This window comes from Carettochelys insculpta, chromosome 14 (genome assembly GCF_033958435.1).
Source record: "Carettochelys insculpta isolate YL-2023 chromosome 14, ASM3395843v1, whole genome shotgun sequence".
In the NCBI taxonomy this organism is placed as follows: Eukaryota; Metazoa; Chordata; order Testudines; family Carettochelyidae; genus Carettochelys; species Carettochelys insculpta.
The window spans coordinates 1,950,697-1,971,230 of NC_134150.1; the positions used below are offsets into that span (position 1 = coordinate 1,950,697).

Consider the following 20,534-nt stretch of genomic DNA (forward strand, 5'->3'; position numbering starts at 1 on the left):
CCAACGCCGTGTGCTAACCACCAGTCAAAGAATGACAGGCTGGGTGGGTCTGGCTCCTGCTGCACTGCAAACAAGACCTGGGCCTGGTCATCAGTCTCTGAGGCACAAGTGTCCATCCGCCTGGCGCTGTGAACTGCTTTGGGGGCTGTGGCACATTGACCACCAGGCCAATAAGACCTGTGCCTGTGGGGCCCAGAACAGTGGGTATCCCATGCCCCAACCCCGCGCCCTGGCAGGATGAAGCGCCCATGCCCCCGTGGGCCAGGGAATGGGCAGAGTGCTAGCTCCTGGCCCTGGCCTCAGGGAGTGCTCCCTCCCCAGGGCTGCACTGTGGGGATGGAGCATCTCTGTTCTTAGGGAGAATGTCACAGATGGCTTGTGGGGTGGCAGTCAAGCAGGACAGACTGGGGTGGAAGAGGGCTGGGGTGCAGCTGGAAAGGGAGGGGAGAGGCTCCATTTATCCCCCTGGCCCGTGCCCCCCCCCCCCCCCAGAACCTCTGTTCACCTCTGTGGGGGGAAGGCAGCTGTTCAGGCACATTTGCTCATTGCCACCTCTTCCCCTGCTTATCCTCAGACAGGTGGTTACAGGGAAGAGCTGGTGAGCCTCCACCATCCTCCCACCTGTAGCCCCCAGGCAAGTGTTGCTCTTGTTTACCCAGAGCAAATGAACCACCCTGCTAACACCTGAGCACGCTGGGCTTTTCTCTGCATGCCAGCTCCTGCCAGCGCAGAACATGGCCTGTGTCCCCACCCAGCCCCACCACCCATTGGCTCTGCAAACTCCCTCCTTTGAGCATTCTGTAGCAGTAAGGTAGACCTGTGACAGGCCAGGTCATTTCTGGCTTCCTGGGGGGGCTGCAGGACACTGGGAAAGCCAGGAGCATCCTATTAAAACCAGCATTGTAGTCACTTCGCTGGTAGGCCTCAGGATCACCTAAAATCTTTGTGGTCCCCTCTCTTCAGGCTTGCACCTGTTCTGCATCTGATGCCAACCTTGTGCCAGCTGGGACTCTGGAAGCCTGGATACTTAATCCCCAGCTGGGGCAAGGCTGTCAAGTTCCCCTTCCCCTGGGGTGGCTCTGCAAACAGCCAAGGTGAGGGGAAACTGATGAAATTTCACGGCACATGGGGACAGGTCTCGGGGCACACCAGTGTGCCACAGCACACTGGCTGAAAACCACTGCCCTAGACAAGCTAATTTGCTGCTAAAAGTCCAGTTTGCTAATATAGTAGCTCATTAACGCAAAGGAACACAAAATAGTTTGATATGAAGCCCCCCCGCTGCCCCCACCCACTGCTCCACAAGGACACTGGCAGGTCTGCCTCACAGTGATCATTAGAGTTTATTGGTAAACAGCAAGAGCAACATTAGAAGCATCAGTAGAAAAATAGAATCGATCTTTACATTGTTTTCAGTTCCACAAGGATTTGTTCACATTGGCTGCTGCAGGGAGTGAACGACAGAAGGCGGCTGCTTTGATTCAAACCAGCAAGCAGGGTGTGCACACAAGGAGCAGACCGTGAATCTCTGCTCCAGAGGTGAAACGAGTCCAGTGCAGAAAGGCTCCTTGTTTTACCTATGCCTTTGATTACACACCCCCAGACTAGGGTGAAATGCACCTTCAAGAGTCAGTTGATGGCAACTTGGCTTTCGCATTTTTTCCTACAAATTCTTTGTTTCGGTCACTTCGCGCCACAAGGCAGTGGATCTGCACTGCACCAGAACAAACCTGAGTTGTTATAACAGCCCTGGGCAGCACCTGCACAGATCCTGGATGGAAAGTTGGGGCAAAGAACTATCTTCTCACAACAAAACTGCACAAGATAGGTGAGTTCTTCGCAGTCTGCTTTGGACTTGAACAGCATCTTGCAAAACTAGGTGACTGAGGAACAAAACAGCAGATGAATTTTAATACTGATGTATGCACAGTGACATAGCTCCAAGATCATAATCCCAACCGTATGTATAAAACAATGGGGACTACATTAGTTGTTGCCATTCAAAAGAGAGAGCTCAGAGTCATTGTCGATAGGACTCTAAGAACATCCATTCAAAGTGCAGTGGCAGTTAAAAAAAAAAGAGTTGGGAATCGTTAAGAAAGGGATAGAGAATAAGACAGAATATCTTAGTGCGTGTTTAGAAACCCATGGTGCACCCTTATGCTGAATACTGCATACAGATGTGGTCACCTCCTTTTAAAATAGATATCTGTCCTGGTATTGGACAAAGAACACAGAAGGGCACCAAAATGATTAGGGGTTTGGAATGGCTGTTTTATAAAGTGAGATTAGGAAGATTGGGATTTTGCAAATTGGAAAAGGGACAACTCAAGTGGGATATGATAGAGGTCTATAAAACCATGACTGGTGTGGGGAACCAGTAATCACGTGAATAAAGCGTGATTACTCCTTCCCGTAACACGAGAAACTAGGGGGTCACCAAATGAAATTAATGGGTAACAAGTTTAAAATAAAATGAAAGAAAGTAATTCTTCACACAGTGCAGCCAAGCTATGGAACTCCTTGCCAAAGTCTGTTGTGAAGACCAAGACTCTAACAGGGTTCAAAAAGTGCTAGTGGTTACAATGAATTTGTCAATGCTTATTACCAGTGATGGCATCCTTAGTCTGTCTGTCGGAGGCTGAGAATAGGCAACTGGGGATGGATCACTTGCTGAATCCCTGTTGTGTTCATTCTCTGTGGGACACCTGGCACCGGCCACCATCAGAAGACAGGATACGGGCCTAGATGGATGCTTGGTCCGACCCATTATGGCTGTTATGTTCTAGGCATGAAATGTTACTGCCCAGTCTTCACTGGCCCTTAAGATTAGTTGTCCCTGTGCCCTCCAGAACCCCCAATATTTTTATGTATAGGCTGAGAGCAAGCTCCTCAGTGTCTGTAAATTAGCACAGCCCCCCCGCATGTCAGTGAAACGATGGCCATTCACACCAGCTAAAGATTAACTGTGGGCTTCTACAGGATTCATGAAGTTTGAAAGGACATTGAGGGACTAAGCAAGCATGTGTAGTGGTGGGGGTAGAAGACAAAGGTTGTTTTTGAAAATGGATTTGCTCTGTCGGCTCAGAATTGCTCCTTTTGGGTTAAGGGCTCTTGTGTGGGAGAGGAGAGAGAACCATGTCTCCCCTGTACCCTTTTGCATTTCAACAGAGAGTGGAGAAGACCAGGAGACCCCACAGACTGGGAAATGCCTCCGGAGTGCTCAGTGTTTGGTCACCTTTACAAAGCTGCCCCTTAAACTTCCTAGCACCTGGGCAAGTTCAGATAAATGCTACGGAGAACAAACAGATAAAGGGTCAGGAAATTAAAGAGGTAAAAAATAGAACAAGTTGTAGGTCTTCTGCTGTTCTAAGCCATTTTATCCTCATCTTTGTTCTAGCTCATAATTATGAGACAGTTGCATTGAAGTTCAAACCACAGGAATGAACAGTCAAAAGCACAAAGATGTCCTCTGCTGGTGAGTGGCAACAGAAACCTGTGAGCCCAGGGATCTTATAGGGAAAACTTTCTGGTGTGAGCTTTTTTTCGGGTCTCTACAGGAAGAGTTTTCTTTGTGCTACAACGAACACAATACACAGGAACTGTCTGGTTCAGCAACTTTCTTGGCCTGGCAGGATCAGGGGTGTTGACGGACCAGAGTACCCTGACAGCCGGGCTAATGGTAAGGGGCCTGTCGGCCAGGAGCAAAGCCCAGTGGCCAGAAAAGGAGCCTGGGAGCAGGGGCCAGCAGCTGGTCAAGAACTTGAAGATGCCAGACAAGGGAGGAACAACTGTACCTCTCTTCTGGCTGTTTATAGCAGATGTCATTAGGTTCAGAAGGAGGGTGGGTGTTCCTGTAAAGGAAGCAGGAATTTATTTGCAAACTAGGTTGCCTTTTACATCTAAAGTAATTGCAAATAAGTTCAGTAAAACATAACCCCTTTTAAAAACATCTCCAGAGGAGATGATGCTTCCTTCATAGCCAGCCTAAAGACTCCATAAATTGAGCTGAACTGCAAATACAGCGCCCTCAGCGCCATGACAAACTGTGGGGAAGTTGGAGCTGGTTACTTGGCCTTCTAGGAATTCTTGGGGTTAAACCCCAGCCTCTAGAGATAGCCAGGGATGCAGAAAGCATGTGGCTCTGCAAGTACCCTTTCTGCACAAGTGTTTCTGCTAAGAGGGAAAGACATTTAAAGTTCACTCCTTGAAAAATGGACAGACGAGATCACGTTTCCTGCCAGTAGCCGAGTGATTGCAGGATGGGCAAGTCACCCAGGCACGTTCTGGGACCCCCAGGAGGCACTCGACTCCGGGAGAAACCTCAGAGATGGCTAGACCCAGGGATTAAAAATGGAGGATGTGCAATCTCTGCTTGTGGCTCCTCCCCCACACACATGCTATGACCGCCAGTGCACAGACAGGGAAGTGGGGTGCCGTTTTCTAAAGCTCTGGACCTCTGCTTATTACAAGATCATATTATGACGCCAGTTACCATCATGCCACGGTAAAGACTTCAAATGCTTTAAGGGAGAGCTAACAGCACCTCAGTTAAAGCCAGGCTTTTTCAGACCTTCGGATCAAGAGGGACACATCTTGATTATTTCCAAGAACTTGGTGCTTGGGTAAATATCATTCCCCACCATTTGGGTGGTGCATGGGGACTGCTAAGATTCCCTAGAAGGGAATGTTCTTAATAGCGATCCCTTAACATAAAATAATTCTCCTGCCTCAGTGGTGAGCGAACGCAAGCTGGGATAAATGTCCATTTCCAAGCATCTAAAATGGGGTTTCCTTTTGCTGATCCGAGCACTAACCCAGACACTGGGCCGTAGACAGACCAGGCTGAGAAACAAAAAAATGCATTTCACATCTTTAAGAAGTGTTTTAAAACCACAAAGTAGCAAGAGGTCAAAGCATAAACTCTGCATCTCTCACATCATTCAGCAGCAAGGTTTGTACAGCAGAACCACTCAGGGTGGAGTCTCTCTTTTGCTACAAGAGTTCCTTGTTTGGGATGTTATACTAAACATTAGCTCCCCTTCCCCTGCTCATCCTAGGACAACTCCACCACAAAAACCATAGCACTTTGTTACCCATAGGTAACAAAATAAATGTTAATAAATTAGTTTCAATTGAACCAAGTCTACCAGAGATCACAGACTGATCAAGCAGAATATTCTGGTTTGAAGATTCACGCTTGCAGTAGCATCTGTGAAATCCTTTAACTCCTGTTTTCTCAGGGAAGCACATACACAACTGTGCTACTGGAAAGAGCAAGCCAACCCTTTTTACTGTGCCTGCTTTTGTACTTTATGGACCCCCAGTTTAAACAAAGCAACTCCGTGTTAAGGAACCCCATCTGAAGCACGTAACTCCTAAGATTAGATTTGCAAGGATTAGATTTCTTTCCTCGTTTAAGACATTCTGCTACCAAATTGGCAACAGAAAGAGGCCTTTAGAAAACTCGAGGCATAACACCTTCCAGGTATGTCCGGGGTCTCATGTTGCTTTCTGCATAGAGATGGAGAAATTGCCACATTCGTGGACTAACTCTGCCATGCAGCCAAAATCTTCTCCCCTCCTGACTTGATCCTCAAGTCTATTGCGGAATGCTAGAGAGTTGCTAAGATCCGCGAGAAGGAAACCACCAGCACACAGAACGTCTGCCCCACGCCTAGAGTGAGCGCTTCGAAGGGGATCATGTCCTTTCCTGCAGCTCTGTAGACGCCAGCAATAGCTGCACCTGAAAAGAAAAATAAAGTGTTAACATGCTAGGGCAAGTCAGAGAGAAAATATGCTATGCACAGGAATTGAGAGCCGGGCCAGTCTTACGGTCTGGTCTCTTTTGGTATGTTCAGCTTAGATTATTTAGCTGGCCAAACTACTGAATACATTTAGGGATTTACATTTTATAAAAAGAAAATAACCACATTAGCAAAAGGCAACATCATCTATGTGAGCTCTCCAGTCATTAACCAGACCTCCATCTAAACCAAACACATCAAGTACATTTTAAAAACTAAGTTGTTACAAAGAATTGCTCTTTATTCCGCATCTGAGGCGAGTCTGAATTTCTGTATTTTCCCCTCCAACTGTTCATTTCACTAATGCCTCCAATGGCACGGAGCACTGGGTGACACACACCAGCGTTCTTTAAATGTAGTTTGGAATTGTTTTGTCCACAGTCTTTAACAGCCACCAAAGGAGTAATTTGCTTCCCAACCACCCGAACCGGCTGTTGCACCACTACAACAAACATGGAGGGACTGAGATTTTATCATCCTTATATAGGTGATCACTTGTGGTAAGTTTCATTATAAGTGGCACAGATATGCCTTTGTGCTGGACACTGTGCAATCTTCACAAGTTACAGGAACACGGGGAGAGGTCCTACAAGAGGAGGAGACAGGATACTACAGAAGGACCTACGCCAATGGAAGAGATTTCACTGGTGAAAATGCAAAACTGTGTCTGAGACAGATGTATATTCCCAGTAGGAGATGGGAGTATGGGAGACAGAGAACGCACTGAACGGGATCTGGAGAAGAACAGCAACAGCATGTTACACATACAATGCAATGGGATATGGATTGCAATTCAAATGCGTAATGGGGTAATAAAACAACCCTGCTAATGCCTCAGTGAACCATGCGCTGCACCGGGTTTCTTTAGATAAACTGTTTAGTCGATGAGTTGTTGGTCTGTAGACTAGGACTTTTTGCACCCATCATCCTTTGCCCAGTTTCAGGCAAACTACAGACAACTGTAAAAATATTGTAAGTTTGTTTCAAGTCAGAAAGTGAGGCGACATGCCACAGTTAGGTTCCACTTCTATTGTCCAGCTCCATGTTAACTGCATTCTGTGTGAACATGTTTCAAAATCCAGAGTGGAAGGCACTAGGAAAAAAAAAAGTCCTAAGGCGCTGTGGGGGAATCATAGAATTGTAACACTGGAAGGAACCTCGACAGGTCATCAAGTCCAGTCTCTGCACTTATGGAAGGACCACGCGTCACCTAGACCACCCCAGAAAGGTGCTGCTCTTAAATATGTTCAATAATGGAGATTCTGCAACCTCCCCAGGCAATTTATTCCAGTGCTTAACCCTCCTGACAGTTTGGAAGTTTTTCCTGATGTCCAACCTAAACCTCCCTTGCTGCAATTTAAGCCCATTGCTTCTTGTCCTATCCCAAGAGTTGAAGGAGAAATTTCTCTCTCTCCTCATACTCCCTTCTTGGGTACATGAAAGCTTTTATGCCCTCTCTGAGTCGTCTCTTTTCCTAGGTAAACAAAACAAATTCTTTCAAGAACTTTCCTCACAGGTAATGTTTTCTAGAACTTTAATGATTTTTGTTGCTCTTCTCTGGCTCTTCTCCAACTTGTCCTCATCTTTCCTGAAATGCAGCACCCACAATTGGCCACAATACTCATCTGAGGCCTAACTTCAAGAACCTTCCTTTGAGATCTTAGCTCCCTTCTCATGGGGAAGAAACAACATCCCACTTCAGCAAGCTTCTGAGGTGAACTCTCACCAAGAGACACTCTGTGACACAAGTATTTGGAACATCTAACGTACTTGTTAAGGTTCCAGCAGCAATTGGTCCCACGATGCCCATCAGCAGGATGCTTACGGACATGAACCTACCATATCTGTGACGTCTGAGGGTGAAGAGCGCCAGTAATCCCGCAGGGATGTGGAAAGAGAGAGAGGACACGAGTGCCCACAGGAAGACGCCATACCACATATCTGCAGGCAAGGAGGAACAAAGTTGACGCAGACAGGGGCACAGCAGAGCCTAACTAAAGACAAGAGCAGCTACCTAAGGCTCCTGTCAGGGCTGGGAGTCACACACAACCCCTGCTCTGAAGCGTGTAAGAGGGGACAAGGGAGTTTCACAGGCTACAGCTGAATTGGCTCCACACGCGTCACGAGAGGACGACAGGTTGAACCCCTCGAACCCGGCGCTCTCCCGTCCAGCGGTACCCGGAGCCCAGCAGGGTTCGAGCAGCCGGTGACCGCTCACCCCGGCCGCGGCCGAGTTCCCCGCGGCCCCACTAAGTTTATTTACAGCCCCCAGGCCCGGCCCTCCCGCGCTCTGCGCGGCTGCTGAACATGCCGGTGCGGGGGGGCTACCCGGGGGTGCTCGGCTACCCCGCTGGGCGGCACTCGGAGGCCGCCCGCCCCCCAGCTGAGCTCAGCACCGGCCTCCCTCAGACTGGCTCCAGCCGGCTCCCCTGCCCCACAGAGGGCGGGGGGGGGGGCGAAGGGCCAGGAGCGACCCCAGAGCCGGAGCGGGCCCCCGGGAGCGGGCGGGGGAGACGGGGCAGATGGGGACCGGAAGCAGGGGGCGGGGCGGTACCCGAGAAGCTGTTCAGCGCGCTGCTGTGCAAGGTGCCGTTGTCCAGCCGCGGCACCAGGCGCAGGCTCAGGATCTGCTGCAGGAGCCCCCCCGCCTCGCCGCCCTCCATCCCGCCGCCAGGAAGGGCCCGGGGCAGCCCGGGCTCCGCGCACCAATCGCGCCCCGCCGCTTCCCCGTGACAGACAAGCGCCTCCGCCCATCACCGTCCTGCGGGCCTAGGGGGGGCGGGACGCCGCGCGCAGGCGCTCCCGCCCAACTGCTCACCCAGCAGCTACCCGCTTTCCCGGCGCCGAGCGCAGAACCCAGCCGCCCGGCTGCCTCTCGGCGTGGGGTACAGCTATTGAGGGATTGGGCTCCACAGGAACTACAACTCCCAACATGCATTGCGCCCGAGGGCCGCATTAGTCCCACCCTCCGCCTGCGGTGCTTCCGGGCCAGAGCGTCGCAAAGAGGAAAAGCCGTATTCGCACCCGGGCTGCGCCGGATGTTTCTTTTCTCCTGGCGCTTCACAGCTAGGCGAGGGCCGATTACTTCCGCCATGGCGCGCGCAGAGAGGGCAGGGACGCTCTAGCCTCCCAGCTCTATGGTGCCCCTTCTCACGAGAGGGCGCTCTGAGCTTCCCAATCCGTGTCTCTATCGTCGCCTCCCCACGGGCGCGAGCGGACGCTCTAGCCCGGCCCCCCCCAGTTCCTGTGGCGCTCAGGCGCGAGTTGCGCGGGGCGCTCTAGCCCGCTCCGCCCCGTCTCTGTGGTGCCGGCCGGCGGCCTGAGCGGCTGGCGCAGGCCCGCCGGCATGTCGGGGTCGGAGGAGTATTCCTCCGCCGAGGACGAGGACTATGTGCCCTCAGGTGGGTGGGGCCGGAGAGGGCGGGGAGCCTCCGCGCGCAGCGCCCGGTGGGCGGGTCTGGTCTGAGACCCCCCCCCCGAGCCGCGTGCTGCGCGCTAGTAGCCGTCACGGGGCCGCGCCGGCGGGGGGAGGGGCGGGGGAGCTGTGACGTGGGAGCTGCGCGGGTGGGGGAGGGGTGTGCGGGGCTGCAGTGGTAGGAGAGGTGGGGGAGGGGTAGCGTTAGGGGGGCTGCGCAGGTGGGGGCTGTGACGGGCAGGTGGGGGTTATGTGGGGGGATGGGCAGCGTTGGGGGGCTGCGCTGGTGGGGGATGGGCAGCGTTGGGGGGCTGCGCAGGTGGGGGCTGTGACGGGCAGGTGGGGGTTATGTGGGGGGATGGGCAGCGTTGGGGGGCTGCGCTGGTGGGGGGTGGCGCATTGGGCGCTGTGCCAGTGGGGTGGGGGAGCAAGGGTGGCTTTTGCTGGAGTGATAACAGTAGCTTAGCTCTTATCTAGGCCTTAGCCCGTTTGAGCTGTGCTCCGTTCAGCAGGTTTGCTGGAGTAGCTGAGCCGGGCAGCCTGTTTCTGGGTGCACTGTGCTTGAGCTTGCCACTTGTCCCTGTAGCAGCTGTTTTCAACCTGTGGCCTGCACAGCGCTTGCTGGTAGCCCTGGGCATCAGTCCTTTGCTTTGTTCTTGGCTAGCCTCATTTTTTGAGTCCCCCAGAGTGGCTGCCTTCAGCGCGGTTGCCAGAAGCTAGGAATGGGCAACAGGGGAGGGCTCTGTGGTGCCCCTGACACTGGCCACTGCCAGGCTACTGGGCTAGATTATCCTACCCGGTCTGATTGTTCTTATGTTCACCTCTCTTTGTTGCTAGCCGTAATTCTCCATACCAGCCACAAAATGGAATTAGCTTGCTTCTGGTAAGTTTTCACTGTTGCTCAGGGCATTCTGAATAACAGCTATGAAAACTGATTAGAGTCTAGTCAAGTATCAGAGGGGTAGCCGTGTTAGTCTGGATCTGTAACAGCAAGGAAGGGTCCTGTGGCACCTGATAGACTAACAGAAAAGTTTTGAGCGTGAGCACAGACTCACTTCATCAGATGCTGGTCTTGGAAATCTGCAGGGCCAGGTATAAATAAGCCAGAGCAAGGGTGGGGATAACAAGGTTAGCTCAGTCAGCAAGGGTGAGGCTTACTACCAGCAGTTGATCTGGAGGTGTGAACACCAAGGGAGGGGAAGCTGTTTCTGTATTTAGCCAGCCATTCGCAGTCTTTGTTTAAGCCAGAGCTGAGGGCGTCGAATTTGCAGATGAATTGTAGCTCAGAAATTTGGAGTCCGCATTTGCTCCAACCGCTCTGACAGAGACAAACACCTACAGGATCTCTACCAAGCATTCTTGAAACTGCAATGCCCAGCTGAGGAAGTGAAAAAACAGATCAACAGAGCCAAGAGAGAAACCAACAGAACACCACTAGCCATCACCTACAGTCCTCGGCTAAAACCTCTACAGCGCGTCATCAGGGATTTACAACCCATCCTGGACAATGATCCCTCACTTTCACAGGCCTTGGGAGGCAGACCAGTCCTTGCCCACAGACAACCTGCCAATCTGAAGCAAATCCTAACCAGCAACTATACACCGCACCACAGTCTCTCTAACTCAGGGACCCATCCATGCAACAAACCTCATTGCCAGCTCTGCCCACATAACTACACCAGCAACACCATTACAGGACCTAACCAGATCAGCCACACCGTCGTGGGTTCATTCAGCTGCACATCTACCAGTATAATTTATGGCATCATGTGCCAGCAATGCCCCTCTGCTATATACATTGGACAAACTGGACAGTATCTACGTAAAAGAATAAACGCACACAAATCAGATAAGAGAAATGGCAATATACAAAAACCCGTAGGAGAGCACTTCAATCTCCCAGGCCACACAGTAGCAGACTTAAAAGTAGCTATCCTACAGCAAAGAAATTTCAGGACCAGACTCCAAAGAGAAATTTCTGAGCTACAATTCATCTGCAAATTCGACGCCCTCAGCTCTGGCTTAAACAAAGGCTGCGAATGGCTGGCTAAATATAGAAGCAGCTTCCCCTCCCTTGGTGTTCACACCTCCAGATCAACTGCTGGTAGTAAGCCTCACCCTTGCTGACTGAGCTAACCTTGTTATCCCCACCCTTGCTCTGGCTTATTTATACCTGGCCCTGCAGATTTCCAAGACCAGCATCTGATGAAGTGAGTCTGTGCTCACGCTCAAAACTTTTCTGTTAGTCTATAAGGTGCCACAGGACCCTTCCTTGCTGTTATAGAGTCTAGTCAGTTTCATTCTGCAGCTGCCCAAGGATGCTCTGCTGGGTATCACTGAATCATTACAGTTGCTTCATATCTAGAAGAATTTCTTGGCAGCCAATAGGACTAGTACTTAGCTTTTTTAAAACAAAAGCTCAGATTGTGCAGAGAATGATGGTGTGCACCCATCATAAGGTCTGCAGACGGTATCCAGAGCATCATCTACAACTCCAAGGTGAACCAGTCTCCATGCATACCTGCATTTATATTGTGATAGGCTCTAATAAGAAAATGTTTTAGTGATCAGCCATGATGGTAAAATATCAGTAACTCCCTGCCCTGTAACTTGGGGATGCTTTGGTGCTATGTTTCTGTGGTTGAAATCCGTGATGTTAGTCACCAGCCAATAAGCATATGGTCTCCTCTTGGCCCTCGCCCATCTAGTTACTCCATGTGCGTTCCTAGAGACGCCCCAAAGAATTCTTCCATGAGTTCTTAATTATCAGATGCTCAGATCGTTCTGTGATTTATTAGTTCTGAAGGTGGGAAGACAGCCCTCCAGTTATCAGTTCATTTTGGTTTATACTCTCCAAACAGTCTGCACAGCAGAACCTGCTTCAGATAAAATTAAAACAAAAGTTTATTTAATAGAAAAACTAACAGGCTCCAAGAAGAGCTAGTAAGGGAAAGCAAACATGCACAAGCTATGCAGAAAATGAACAGGTAAGTACAACCTCAGGTTTTCCTCTTCTTTATTGGATAAAATCCCTTGTCCAAGTGCAAGTTACCTGTTTGTCTTTGAACAGCTTTTTACATGTAGTTTCCTACTGAGAATGTGTTCCTCAGTTCCTGGATGATCAGGCATCCATCCAAGCCTCTTTTTAAAAACATTCTTTTCCTTTTTTACTCCTCCCAGGTCTGGTCTACATTACAGACATAGGTTGACAAAGGCAGTTTACATTGACCTGGTTCTGGAAGTGTCTACACAAAAATCTTTCTCCTGCCGGCGTACTACCAATTTAACGCCACCACAAGAGAAGTAGAGACAAACTTGATGTAGTTAGGTTGACTCAATATCACAGTGGCCCTCACTGACAGTAGAATTGATGAAATGATGATATAAGGAGCAAAGAGTAGGCACACACAAATGTTGTAATTAGCGTGGCCGCTACATCCCAATGTAAATTAGGTTGACTACATTTTGTGGTGAGGCCATGGTCTTAGATTATGGCTGACTCCTGGTGGTTCAGATTGGGGAAATTCCCTCCTCACCTGATATGTGTGGGGATGTCTCATTGTCTTTCCATTAACTTGAATGGGCCATTGTTGTGTTTTCCCGGGCTGGATAATGACTGGGTATTGGTAGTTGGTCAAATGTGGTGGTAAGCAATTTGTGGCCTGCGTGCAGTGTGAGTGCTGTGTGTGGCCCGCTGGATGTTGTATACCCATTGCCAGTGCGATAAGTTGCTGGATTCTGTTGGCTTCCAACCACGTATTTTTTTCGTTATCGGTATGACCAGTGTGACCTGCATCTAAAGCAAGGGCTCATGGCATGCTGATTGCACAGAATGTTAATGGTGAAAGGCGTGTCCTCCCTTTGCATCCATTCAAAGTGCTGCTATGGTTCACCTTTCAAGTTCTAGTTACACAGGTTCAGTTAGCAAAACCACACTGTCCTGGGCAACCTTTTTGGTAACAACAATCTTGCATCCCACTGAGATGAAAGATGGCCGCTCATGCGGCCCTCTCAGTAGCCTAGGTTACCCAGCCTTGGCTGAATGCAAACAATTTGTTTGGGAGGTCCCCTTCCCTGCTTGACTGCCCTACCACCTTGCTTTGGTGTGTACCTGAAGCTTATGAGCCCAATTTTCTATCTGCACTCAAGTATGTAAATTCATAATCATGTTCTGTTTATGTACCAAATAATGCTTATTATGTCAGAACATTACAAGCTTTCATAAGAGACCTTACTTGGTGTGCTTATGTAATACAAAGATGAGGTATGGAATCAGTCAAGGTAAAGGCTTGTATCTGAGATTTAAACCACCTGTTCTCCCGTTGGGGTGCCTGGATCTTGATTGTCACATTGGCCAACCAGGCTGGGGTCCCATTGTTCAAGGTGCTGTGCAAACACAGTAAATGGCAGAGTCTGAAAGACAAAATGCTAATACGTGGAGGAGCCAATGAGTGCTGCTTTCTGAAGCTTGACGACTAATGGCCCCCACCTTGTGTCCGTTGAACCCAGTATGCCTATACCTTGTTTCAGCAGCGTGCTTTCTGTGGACAGGCCTAGGAGAAGCTTTCAACAAGTGGCGACTCTTGAATGTGCTGTGTGCCTCTAATTCTAATTTTAGCAAATGGGTCATTTGAAACTCTTTCTCTTCCTCTGTGTCACAAGCAAAATCGTCTTTGTTTTGTGGGTGATTTTGGGTCCCCCTGTTTTGTGATTGCAGATGGGGAGTACAGTGAAGATGATGTGGCCGAGTTGGTCAAGGAAGATGAGGCCGAGGAGAAACCATGCAAAGAAAAAGCCAAAAAACGTTCCAAAGTCACCATGTGCAGGTAAGAGTCAAATGCGCTTCCCCTTCATGTGATCATGTGTGTGTCAGTGGCTTCCTTGCTAAGCCACTGGGGCCAGCAGTAATCATCCTGCTTCCTCACTTCAGTCCTGAAAATGTGCTGTAGGTTATACTTTGCTCTTTGGTTATTTTTAAAGGTTACCTGCAAAGACAGTACAGAAAGTGCCACGCTTAGAAGAATCTCAAGAAGACAGACAACTGTGAAGGCAGTGGTTAGATGATTTGCCCTAGGCCATGCTGGAAGACAGTTGTCAGAGCCAAGAATGGAGTCTAGTTCCTGACTTCCAGGTCCAGACTCTTTTCCCTAGATCAGGGGCTCTCAACCCTTCCGGTTGGCTGCCCCCCTTTTGGGAGTCTGATTTGTCTTACAGACCCGCAAGTTCCACCTCGTTTAAAAATGACTTGCTTGCAAAATCAGCCAAACATACAAAAGTGTGACAACATACCTTTGCTGAAAAATCGCTTGCTTTCTCATTTTCACCCTGTAATTATAAAATAAATCCACCTGAATATAAAAATGTGCTTACATTTCAGCGTGTAATTTATAGAACAGTATAAACAGATCGCGATCTGTTTGGAATTTTAATTAGTACTGACTTTGCTAGTGCTTTTTACATAGTCTGTTGTACAACTAGGCAAATGTCTGGGTGAGCTGATGTATCCCCTGGAAGATCTCTGTTTGCCCTCAGAGATATGCATACCCCTGGGTGAGAACCACTTCCTCACCCAAGTTCTCCAGGCATTATAACATGGGCATTTGCTGTATAATGGAACATCTAAAGAGTTTCTTCAAAGCTTGCCCTTCATTTTTCTGACCAACATGAGGTTCTTGCTCAGTGGCTTCCTTGAAGGTAAACAGAAGTCATGAGGTTAGAATGCAGCAGCCTGTAAATACAGGATTATTCAGACCAATGTTCCCTCTAAGTTTTAACATCCAAATGCAGAAAAAATATTATGTGCGCTCAGGCATGTACGGATATGCCCCACCTGTAGAAACCCACGCTGTCGGCTGCAGGAGGCTGCGGGCGCTCTGCTAATCAGCTGGGCCGCACCTGAATCTCTCCTGGGAGGCTCTCCAAGCGCTCAGCTTACAGGGAACACTGATTCAGTCATTTCACTGCTCGTGTGGCCAGTTGTGGGGCTTTACCCCATTGCAGCTTTTCTGTTGTGATGTGTTCCCAGGAGAAGGAAGAGAGGAGGCCTCTTGTTAGTGCCAGGGGAAGGAGAGGAATTGAAGGATCAGCAGAGCGACGGTGAGGAGAAAGAGGAGGCTGGCGGTGTAAGGCAGGTGAAAGGTGGCAGAGCGGAAGATGAAGAGGAGAAAAAGAAGAAAGAGGATGCTCTGTGGGCCAGTTTCCTCAGTGATGTGGGGCAGAGATCTAAAGCACCACCTGCTGCTCAAGTGACTGGTCCGAAGGCCAGTGAGGTAATGGAGAAACCTGCCTGGGGCAGTTTGGACCCTGGGGGGGGAAGAATGTGGACGATGAAACTTGAGACGGCAATGAGTGGTGAATCCAGCAAGTATTGAGTTGTTGGCGCTCTCTGCTTTCTCTGTGCCGTACTGTTGGGCACAGCTGTTCCTACAAGGCCTGCCTCTCACTGGTTTCGGCATGAGTGCTCCGTGTCGCCTTTAGCACTGTCTAAGAATGGCAAGTCCTGGCCAAGCTCTTCAGCATAGGTGGAGGGGAAGGTCTAGTGCAGCATGGGGACGGGGTTGACTCCCCCTCTGGTGGGCCGCACACAGATGAAGATGGCAAAAGTAATTTGCATGAATATCTCTAGTGGTAGCACCTCTGCTCTTTGGCTCCGTGTGCATTTCTTACAAGGAAGATCAGGAGGACGGGGGACAATAGGTTACAATAACTAGGAAAATTAAATGCAAGAACTAGTGTTAATGTAAGGGTGGGAGATCGGTCAGTCATCAGAACATTCTCAAGAGTTCTGCAGCAGTGACATAGCCATTTTGTAAAGATGTATTTCCTCTCTCTGTTTTCCCCGGTAAAAGCGAAGTGCCTTGCTTCCACTTGGTTAATAGCTATGCCATAGGTGAATGAGTATAATTTGAAAGTAGAAGTCTTAACTGGGAATTTGCAGATGCTCGCCTGCTTTCTGAACTTTATACTGATACAGTAAACCCTTGAAATACATGGCTTCAAGTTGTGCGTAACTCACTTTAGTAGGAGCTAAGCACAACTTGAAGCTGCTCTGTGGCTGTCAGACTGCCCCGTTGCTCACAGCTGTGGGCAGCTAGGCAGGCTAAGAGGCCTTTCTCCGTGCCTTCGTAGAGCCATGCGGTTGGTGGAAGGCAGGGAGAAGCAGCCAGGAAACTGACCAGCCCTGGTTCCAGCTCCCAGCCACTCTGGGAGCAAAGAAACTGACCAGCCCTGGTGGGTTGGTCCATTTCCCAGCACCTGCAAGCCCCTGACTTGTGAGAAAATTTGAGTTATGTTGGGATGGCAGGAGTGAAACACCTGCGTAACTTGAGGGTTTCCTGTACTAGTAAAGGCTAGCCCTTGGGTTCGCTGGGGTGGGGTTTCCTGTGGAAGAGTTTGAGATCCCAGTCCTGGGCCTGCAGTGAAGGTTTGAATCCAGTTGTGGAATATAAATCAGGTGACTGAGCCACTAATCTCATTTGCTGTTATTGTGGGTGACTTGCTTTGGATTGTGACCAGTAGAGCCAGGATCTGAGCTGTTAATCCAGTGCTGCCTGACTGATGGGATGGTCTGTAGGCCCCTTGAGAGAATTAGCTGGTCTCATGGATTTGTCATTGCTGTGTTTCTCAGGCCGCAGAGGAGAAGAATTTGAGCAAATTCCAGGAGGAAGCAAAGGAGCCAGAGAAACCAAAAGACACAGCAAGAGTGACAATCACCAAAGTGTTTGATTTTGCAGGTGAAGAGGTCAGGTGAGTTTGCCTTGGGCTGGTATGGCCACGTTGTTGTGTGTTGACACTGACACTGGTAAATAAGTGGTTAGAACATCTGTCTTCCTGCTAAAACTTTGGTGGTGCTTAGCAGCACCGGCTGCCACATCTCAGTGTGCTGGGCAGTAATGCATGTTGTTCTGAGATCCGCTCTTGCTCATGAAGTCTTGTTAAAACAAGACACAGGCAGACAGCTTGCTGCCACCCCAGTGCCCTTATAAAACTCACCTTAGGTGGAAGCCTGGACTAATGGGTTGTTTGACCCTGGTGTGCTTTGAGGAGCTGGTTCTCTTCAGAGCCATCCATAGCAGGGGCCTGACTCTCTCGTGGATTGTGTATCCTTTCAGCTCCCTGGAGAGTGCTGGGATCAGCAAGGAGGCCGCAGATGAGGAAGTCTAGGACAAAGCTCATAACATCATAGGATGGGAAGGGGCCTTGAAAGGTTATCTAGTCCAGTCCCCCTGCACTCAAAGCAGACTAAGTATTAGCTAGCCCATCTCTTGCAAGTGGTGGTCTATCTTGCGATTAAAAGTCTTCAGAGAAGCGGAGCACAGTGTGCGGAGAGAGGATGGGGGGGGGGTCGAGTGGAGCAGAGCAGGCTGCTGGATCACTCTGGCTGGTGTGGTGTGTGCAGGAGGGGGCTGACCCCTGCTGCTGCCGCCTAACATCTTTCCTCTATAATTCCCCGGCTTGGGTTAGTCAGGGAAGAGGGTGGAGCACAGGCCCTGAGCTTGAGGAAAGGGTGGAGCGGGGTCAGGTGGAGCAGAGACAGACACGGGCAGGGCCTGTAATGTGCAGGTTGCCCTGGGCCCCACGCCTGAGGTAGTGGAGGAGGGTGGGTTATGCTCCAGACTCTGTGGCCTTACAGATGGCCCTGTCTGCCATAATTCTTTATAGGCACCCATTTTTGTACGTGGGTAAGTGATTGTTCCTTCCTAGCGGAGTACTTAGCGTTTGCCCTTATTAAATTTCATTCTCTTTACTTCAGCCCTTTTCTCCAGTTTGTCCAGGTCATTTGGAGTTTTAATCGCATTCCCCAAAGCACTTGCAATCTGTCTTGTGTGGGTGTTGTCCAGAAACTTTCTCAGTGCACTCTCGACACCATTGTCTAAATCGTTGATGGTGGTAGCAAGGGCCTGTTTCTCAATGGAGAGCTGCAGAACGTCCTTCCATGGAGCTCAGTTGTTGGCCATCTGCGGAGCACCAGGGTGACCTTGCTTCTTTGCTTAGGTCTTCCATCAATCATGGGTGCTGGCAAATGTCTAGTCAACCCCTTCCTCGTGGAATTCAGCCACCTTGCAGGAAGATGTAGGGAGAGGAGCAGGGTATTTGGTCATAGTGGGACAATGGTGTTACCTCTTGCTCCTTGTTTGGGGTGCTCACCTGCCACGGTGAGAGGCAGGCTAGCAAGGCCCAGAGTTAGCACTGAGGATCATTGGGTGTGCTGGGTTGGCGATGCTTGCTAAAGGCCTGGCTGTATTATGGCCTCATAAAGAGAATGGTGTTGGCAAAAGAACAGAGTTGTCCATCTGTACCTGAGGTGTCCAGCATGCTAGCCACTAGCCACATGTGGCTGTTTGGCTAGTTGAGTGTGGCTAGTTGGCTTGAACAATACATACGTTTTCAGAAAAATGTGGGTGGGTCACTGTCGCCTCAGAACCGAACATCAGGACAGGTTGAATGCAGTGGGATAAGGCCAAATGCTGAGCCCTGACCTCATGAAAAATTAACCGGGTGGAATTGACTTCTCCACCAGGAGGCGCCAAACCCCAGCATTATACAAGCAGGGAGAGGGCAGCCTAGATAAGCTGATTCCAGTGAGGTTGCTTTTCAGCATGGGTGTCCTTGATCCGGCAATATGAGCTAGTCATGTAACTTGGACCTATTTCTTAATGGGATTGGGCTGTTGGCATCACTGATACCTTGTGTTCTCTGAAGGTAGCACCTTCTGTTTGGAGGGTTTCCGTTTGGAGTACATTTCATATCATAATGAGCTGAGACTCCCATTCTTTGTGCCTCAGTTTCCTTGTCTCTAAAACGGAGATGCTGCTCTACTTTCTGAGGGTGGGCAGGAGACGTTTCCAAAAGCATCTGTCACCGAGCCACAAAAAGAGTGTAGATGTCCTGACTCCCAGGTTCCATTGCTTCTCTCCAGGACCTCACTGTTTTAGGGGTTGGGCCTTTGCATATGTGCTTATTTGTTACCCAAACCCATGGGAAATAGGAATTCCGATGGAGATTAATCAATGGCACTGCAAGTTGCTAGTTCAGAAAGCCACACTGCTCCTTCGATAGCGTAGCTTCTCAGCCAGACAAAGCATTGCAGAGCCACGTTCCCACTCAATCACTAAAGCAATCTGGCCTCCCTTCGCATCACGCAAGCGTCTCGTATTCCGGATACAGCCCAACTGGAGGCATAAGAGGGTAGCTCAGCACGAAAGTGTTATTTTTTCTGAAATCTGTGGGGGGTGGCTCTGCAGTTGCTGATTCAAGTTGCATGTATGAAGACATGGCTCTGATGAGGGCGTAGTTTACAAGAGGACATTGATTAATAGGCCAACTTAACTTGTACTTTTTTCCAGACCGCCAGTATTCTGTGGGTGGAAGAGTGCTTACGCACTGATGCCTTCAAAGCCAGGATGGATTGTCAGAGGAGTTCGTCTCCTTTGCCAGTCCTAGCCTTAATTTTCCTCTCTTGTCCCTCAGGATTCTTGCTATAGGGTTGGACGGCACAGAGAGACTGCTGAGGGTGCAGAGTCTTTCCGGACATGAGCTCCCCCTCTAGATCTGTCTTGGGCATATAAGGGCTGCCCATCACCACACTAGCTGAGTCTTGCAGAAGATCTGGGGGAGGGATTCTTTTACTTCTGTCAGTCAAAAGGAGTAATGTGCCCTGGATGAATAGAATGTTGCAAATACTGGGCCGAGGGCTTGAAATATCAGTGTCTGCTCATCCCACCTCCAGTTTTTTAATATTCCACCCGAATGCCCCCTGTTAATGTAAGGCATTTTTTCCCTGCAAAGACTACTTTTCTAGCAGCCTCCCTCCCTTCAGCAGTGATCTCATCTCTAAAGGTCTGTAGGAGTTACTAGTCAAATTGTGACTCCTTTCTAGAATAAGCCAAACTTGGGACTGGACAGGAGTACAGGCTGAGCCTCTCTAGTACAGCAACTTCTGTACTCTGCTATGATTTTTGCTAGCTAGATGACCATTTACCATGGGTGGGGCCAATTTTCCCATGATTCTATAAAGTTTGTTTCAAGCCACCAGTCCTGGCTCTGTGTTCTGGGCTGTTGTTTAGCTGTGTAAGTGCCGGTAATGTGCAAGTGTCGATAATGCTGCTGGACAATATTGACCTCCCATGATGAAGCAAATTCTCTCGTTCGGCACCAGTCAGGTCCCAAGGGCGCTGGACCAAAGGTTCAACCTGTATTTGTGCAATCCTGCAAACTGCCAAGATTAACTTACTTTATATTGCTTAAAGCCTGGAAAGCCCCTGGTGAAGCAGGAAGGGAGGGGCCAGTTTCTCTACTATGCATGATCTATA

At 49.6% G+C, this 20,534-nt stretch overlaps 2 protein-coding genes across 14 annotated transcripts in view; one reads left to right on the top strand and one right to left on the bottom strand.

Moving 5' to 3' along the window:
* Window positions 1-1,324: 1,324 nt before the first annotated feature.
* On the bottom strand, window positions 1,325-8,920 carry TMEM170A (transmembrane protein 170A). Of its 4 annotated transcripts, none has more exons than XM_075008369.1 (3): window positions 8,832-8,920; window positions 7,647-7,748; window positions 1,325-5,746 (listed from the first exon to the last, which is right to left on the bottom strand). In XM_075008369.1, the coding sequence occupies exons 1-3, from the start codon at window positions 8,899-8,901 to the stop codon at window positions 5,616-5,618; spliced, it is 303 nt and encodes a 100-aa protein (XP_074864470.1). In that variant the 5' UTR covers window positions 8,902-8,920; the 3' UTR covers window positions 1,325-5,615. The 4 variants fall into 4 exon arrangements, with proteins under 4 accessions (XP_074864470.1, XP_074864469.1, XP_074864468.1 ...); XM_075008368.1 differs by having other exon boundaries at window positions 7,578-7,748; XM_075008367.1 differs by lacking the exon at window positions 8,832-8,920 and adding an exon at window positions 8,362-8,470 and having other exon boundaries at window positions 7,578-7,748.
* A 96-nt stretch (window positions 8,921-9,016) lies between these two features.
* Window positions 9,017-20,534, top strand: part of CFDP1 (craniofacial development protein 1) — an 83,072-nt gene continuing 71,554 nt past the window's right edge. For 3 of the 10 annotated variants that reach the window (XM_075008356.1, XM_075008357.1, XM_075008359.1), the window contains exons 1-4: window positions 11,461-11,721; window positions 13,940-14,048; window positions 15,248-15,491; window positions 16,850-16,968. In XM_075008356.1, coding sequence (XP_074864457.1) covers window positions 11,541-11,721; window positions 13,940-14,048; window positions 15,248-15,491; window positions 16,850-16,968 — 653 coding nt within the window. In that variant the 5' untranslated portion in view covers window positions 11,461-11,540. Of the gene's footprint in view, window positions 9,209-9,380; window positions 9,401-9,642; window positions 10,106-11,460; window positions 12,210-13,939; window positions 14,049-15,247; window positions 15,492-16,849; window positions 16,969-20,534 lie in introns of those variants that run through there. The other 7 variants (XM_075008358.1, XM_075008366.1, XM_075008364.1 and 4 more) reach the window with 6 other exon arrangements.

Excerpts from the sequence above, each read along its gene's own strand:
- TMEM170A (XM_075008367.1), bottom strand. The coding sequence starts at position 8,470 with ATGGAGGGCGGCGAGGCGGGGGGGCTCCTGCAGCAGATCCTGAGCCTG. Across the intron at positions 7,749-8,361 it reads CGCGCTGAACAGCTTCTCGG|ATATGTGGTATGGCGTCTTC; the intron begins GTACCGCCCCGC and ends CCTTGCCTGCAG. Across the intron at positions 5,747-7,577 it reads TGCTGCTGGAACCTTAACAA|GTGCAGCTATTGCTGGCGTC; the intron begins GTACGTTAGATG and ends TTTTCTTTTCAG.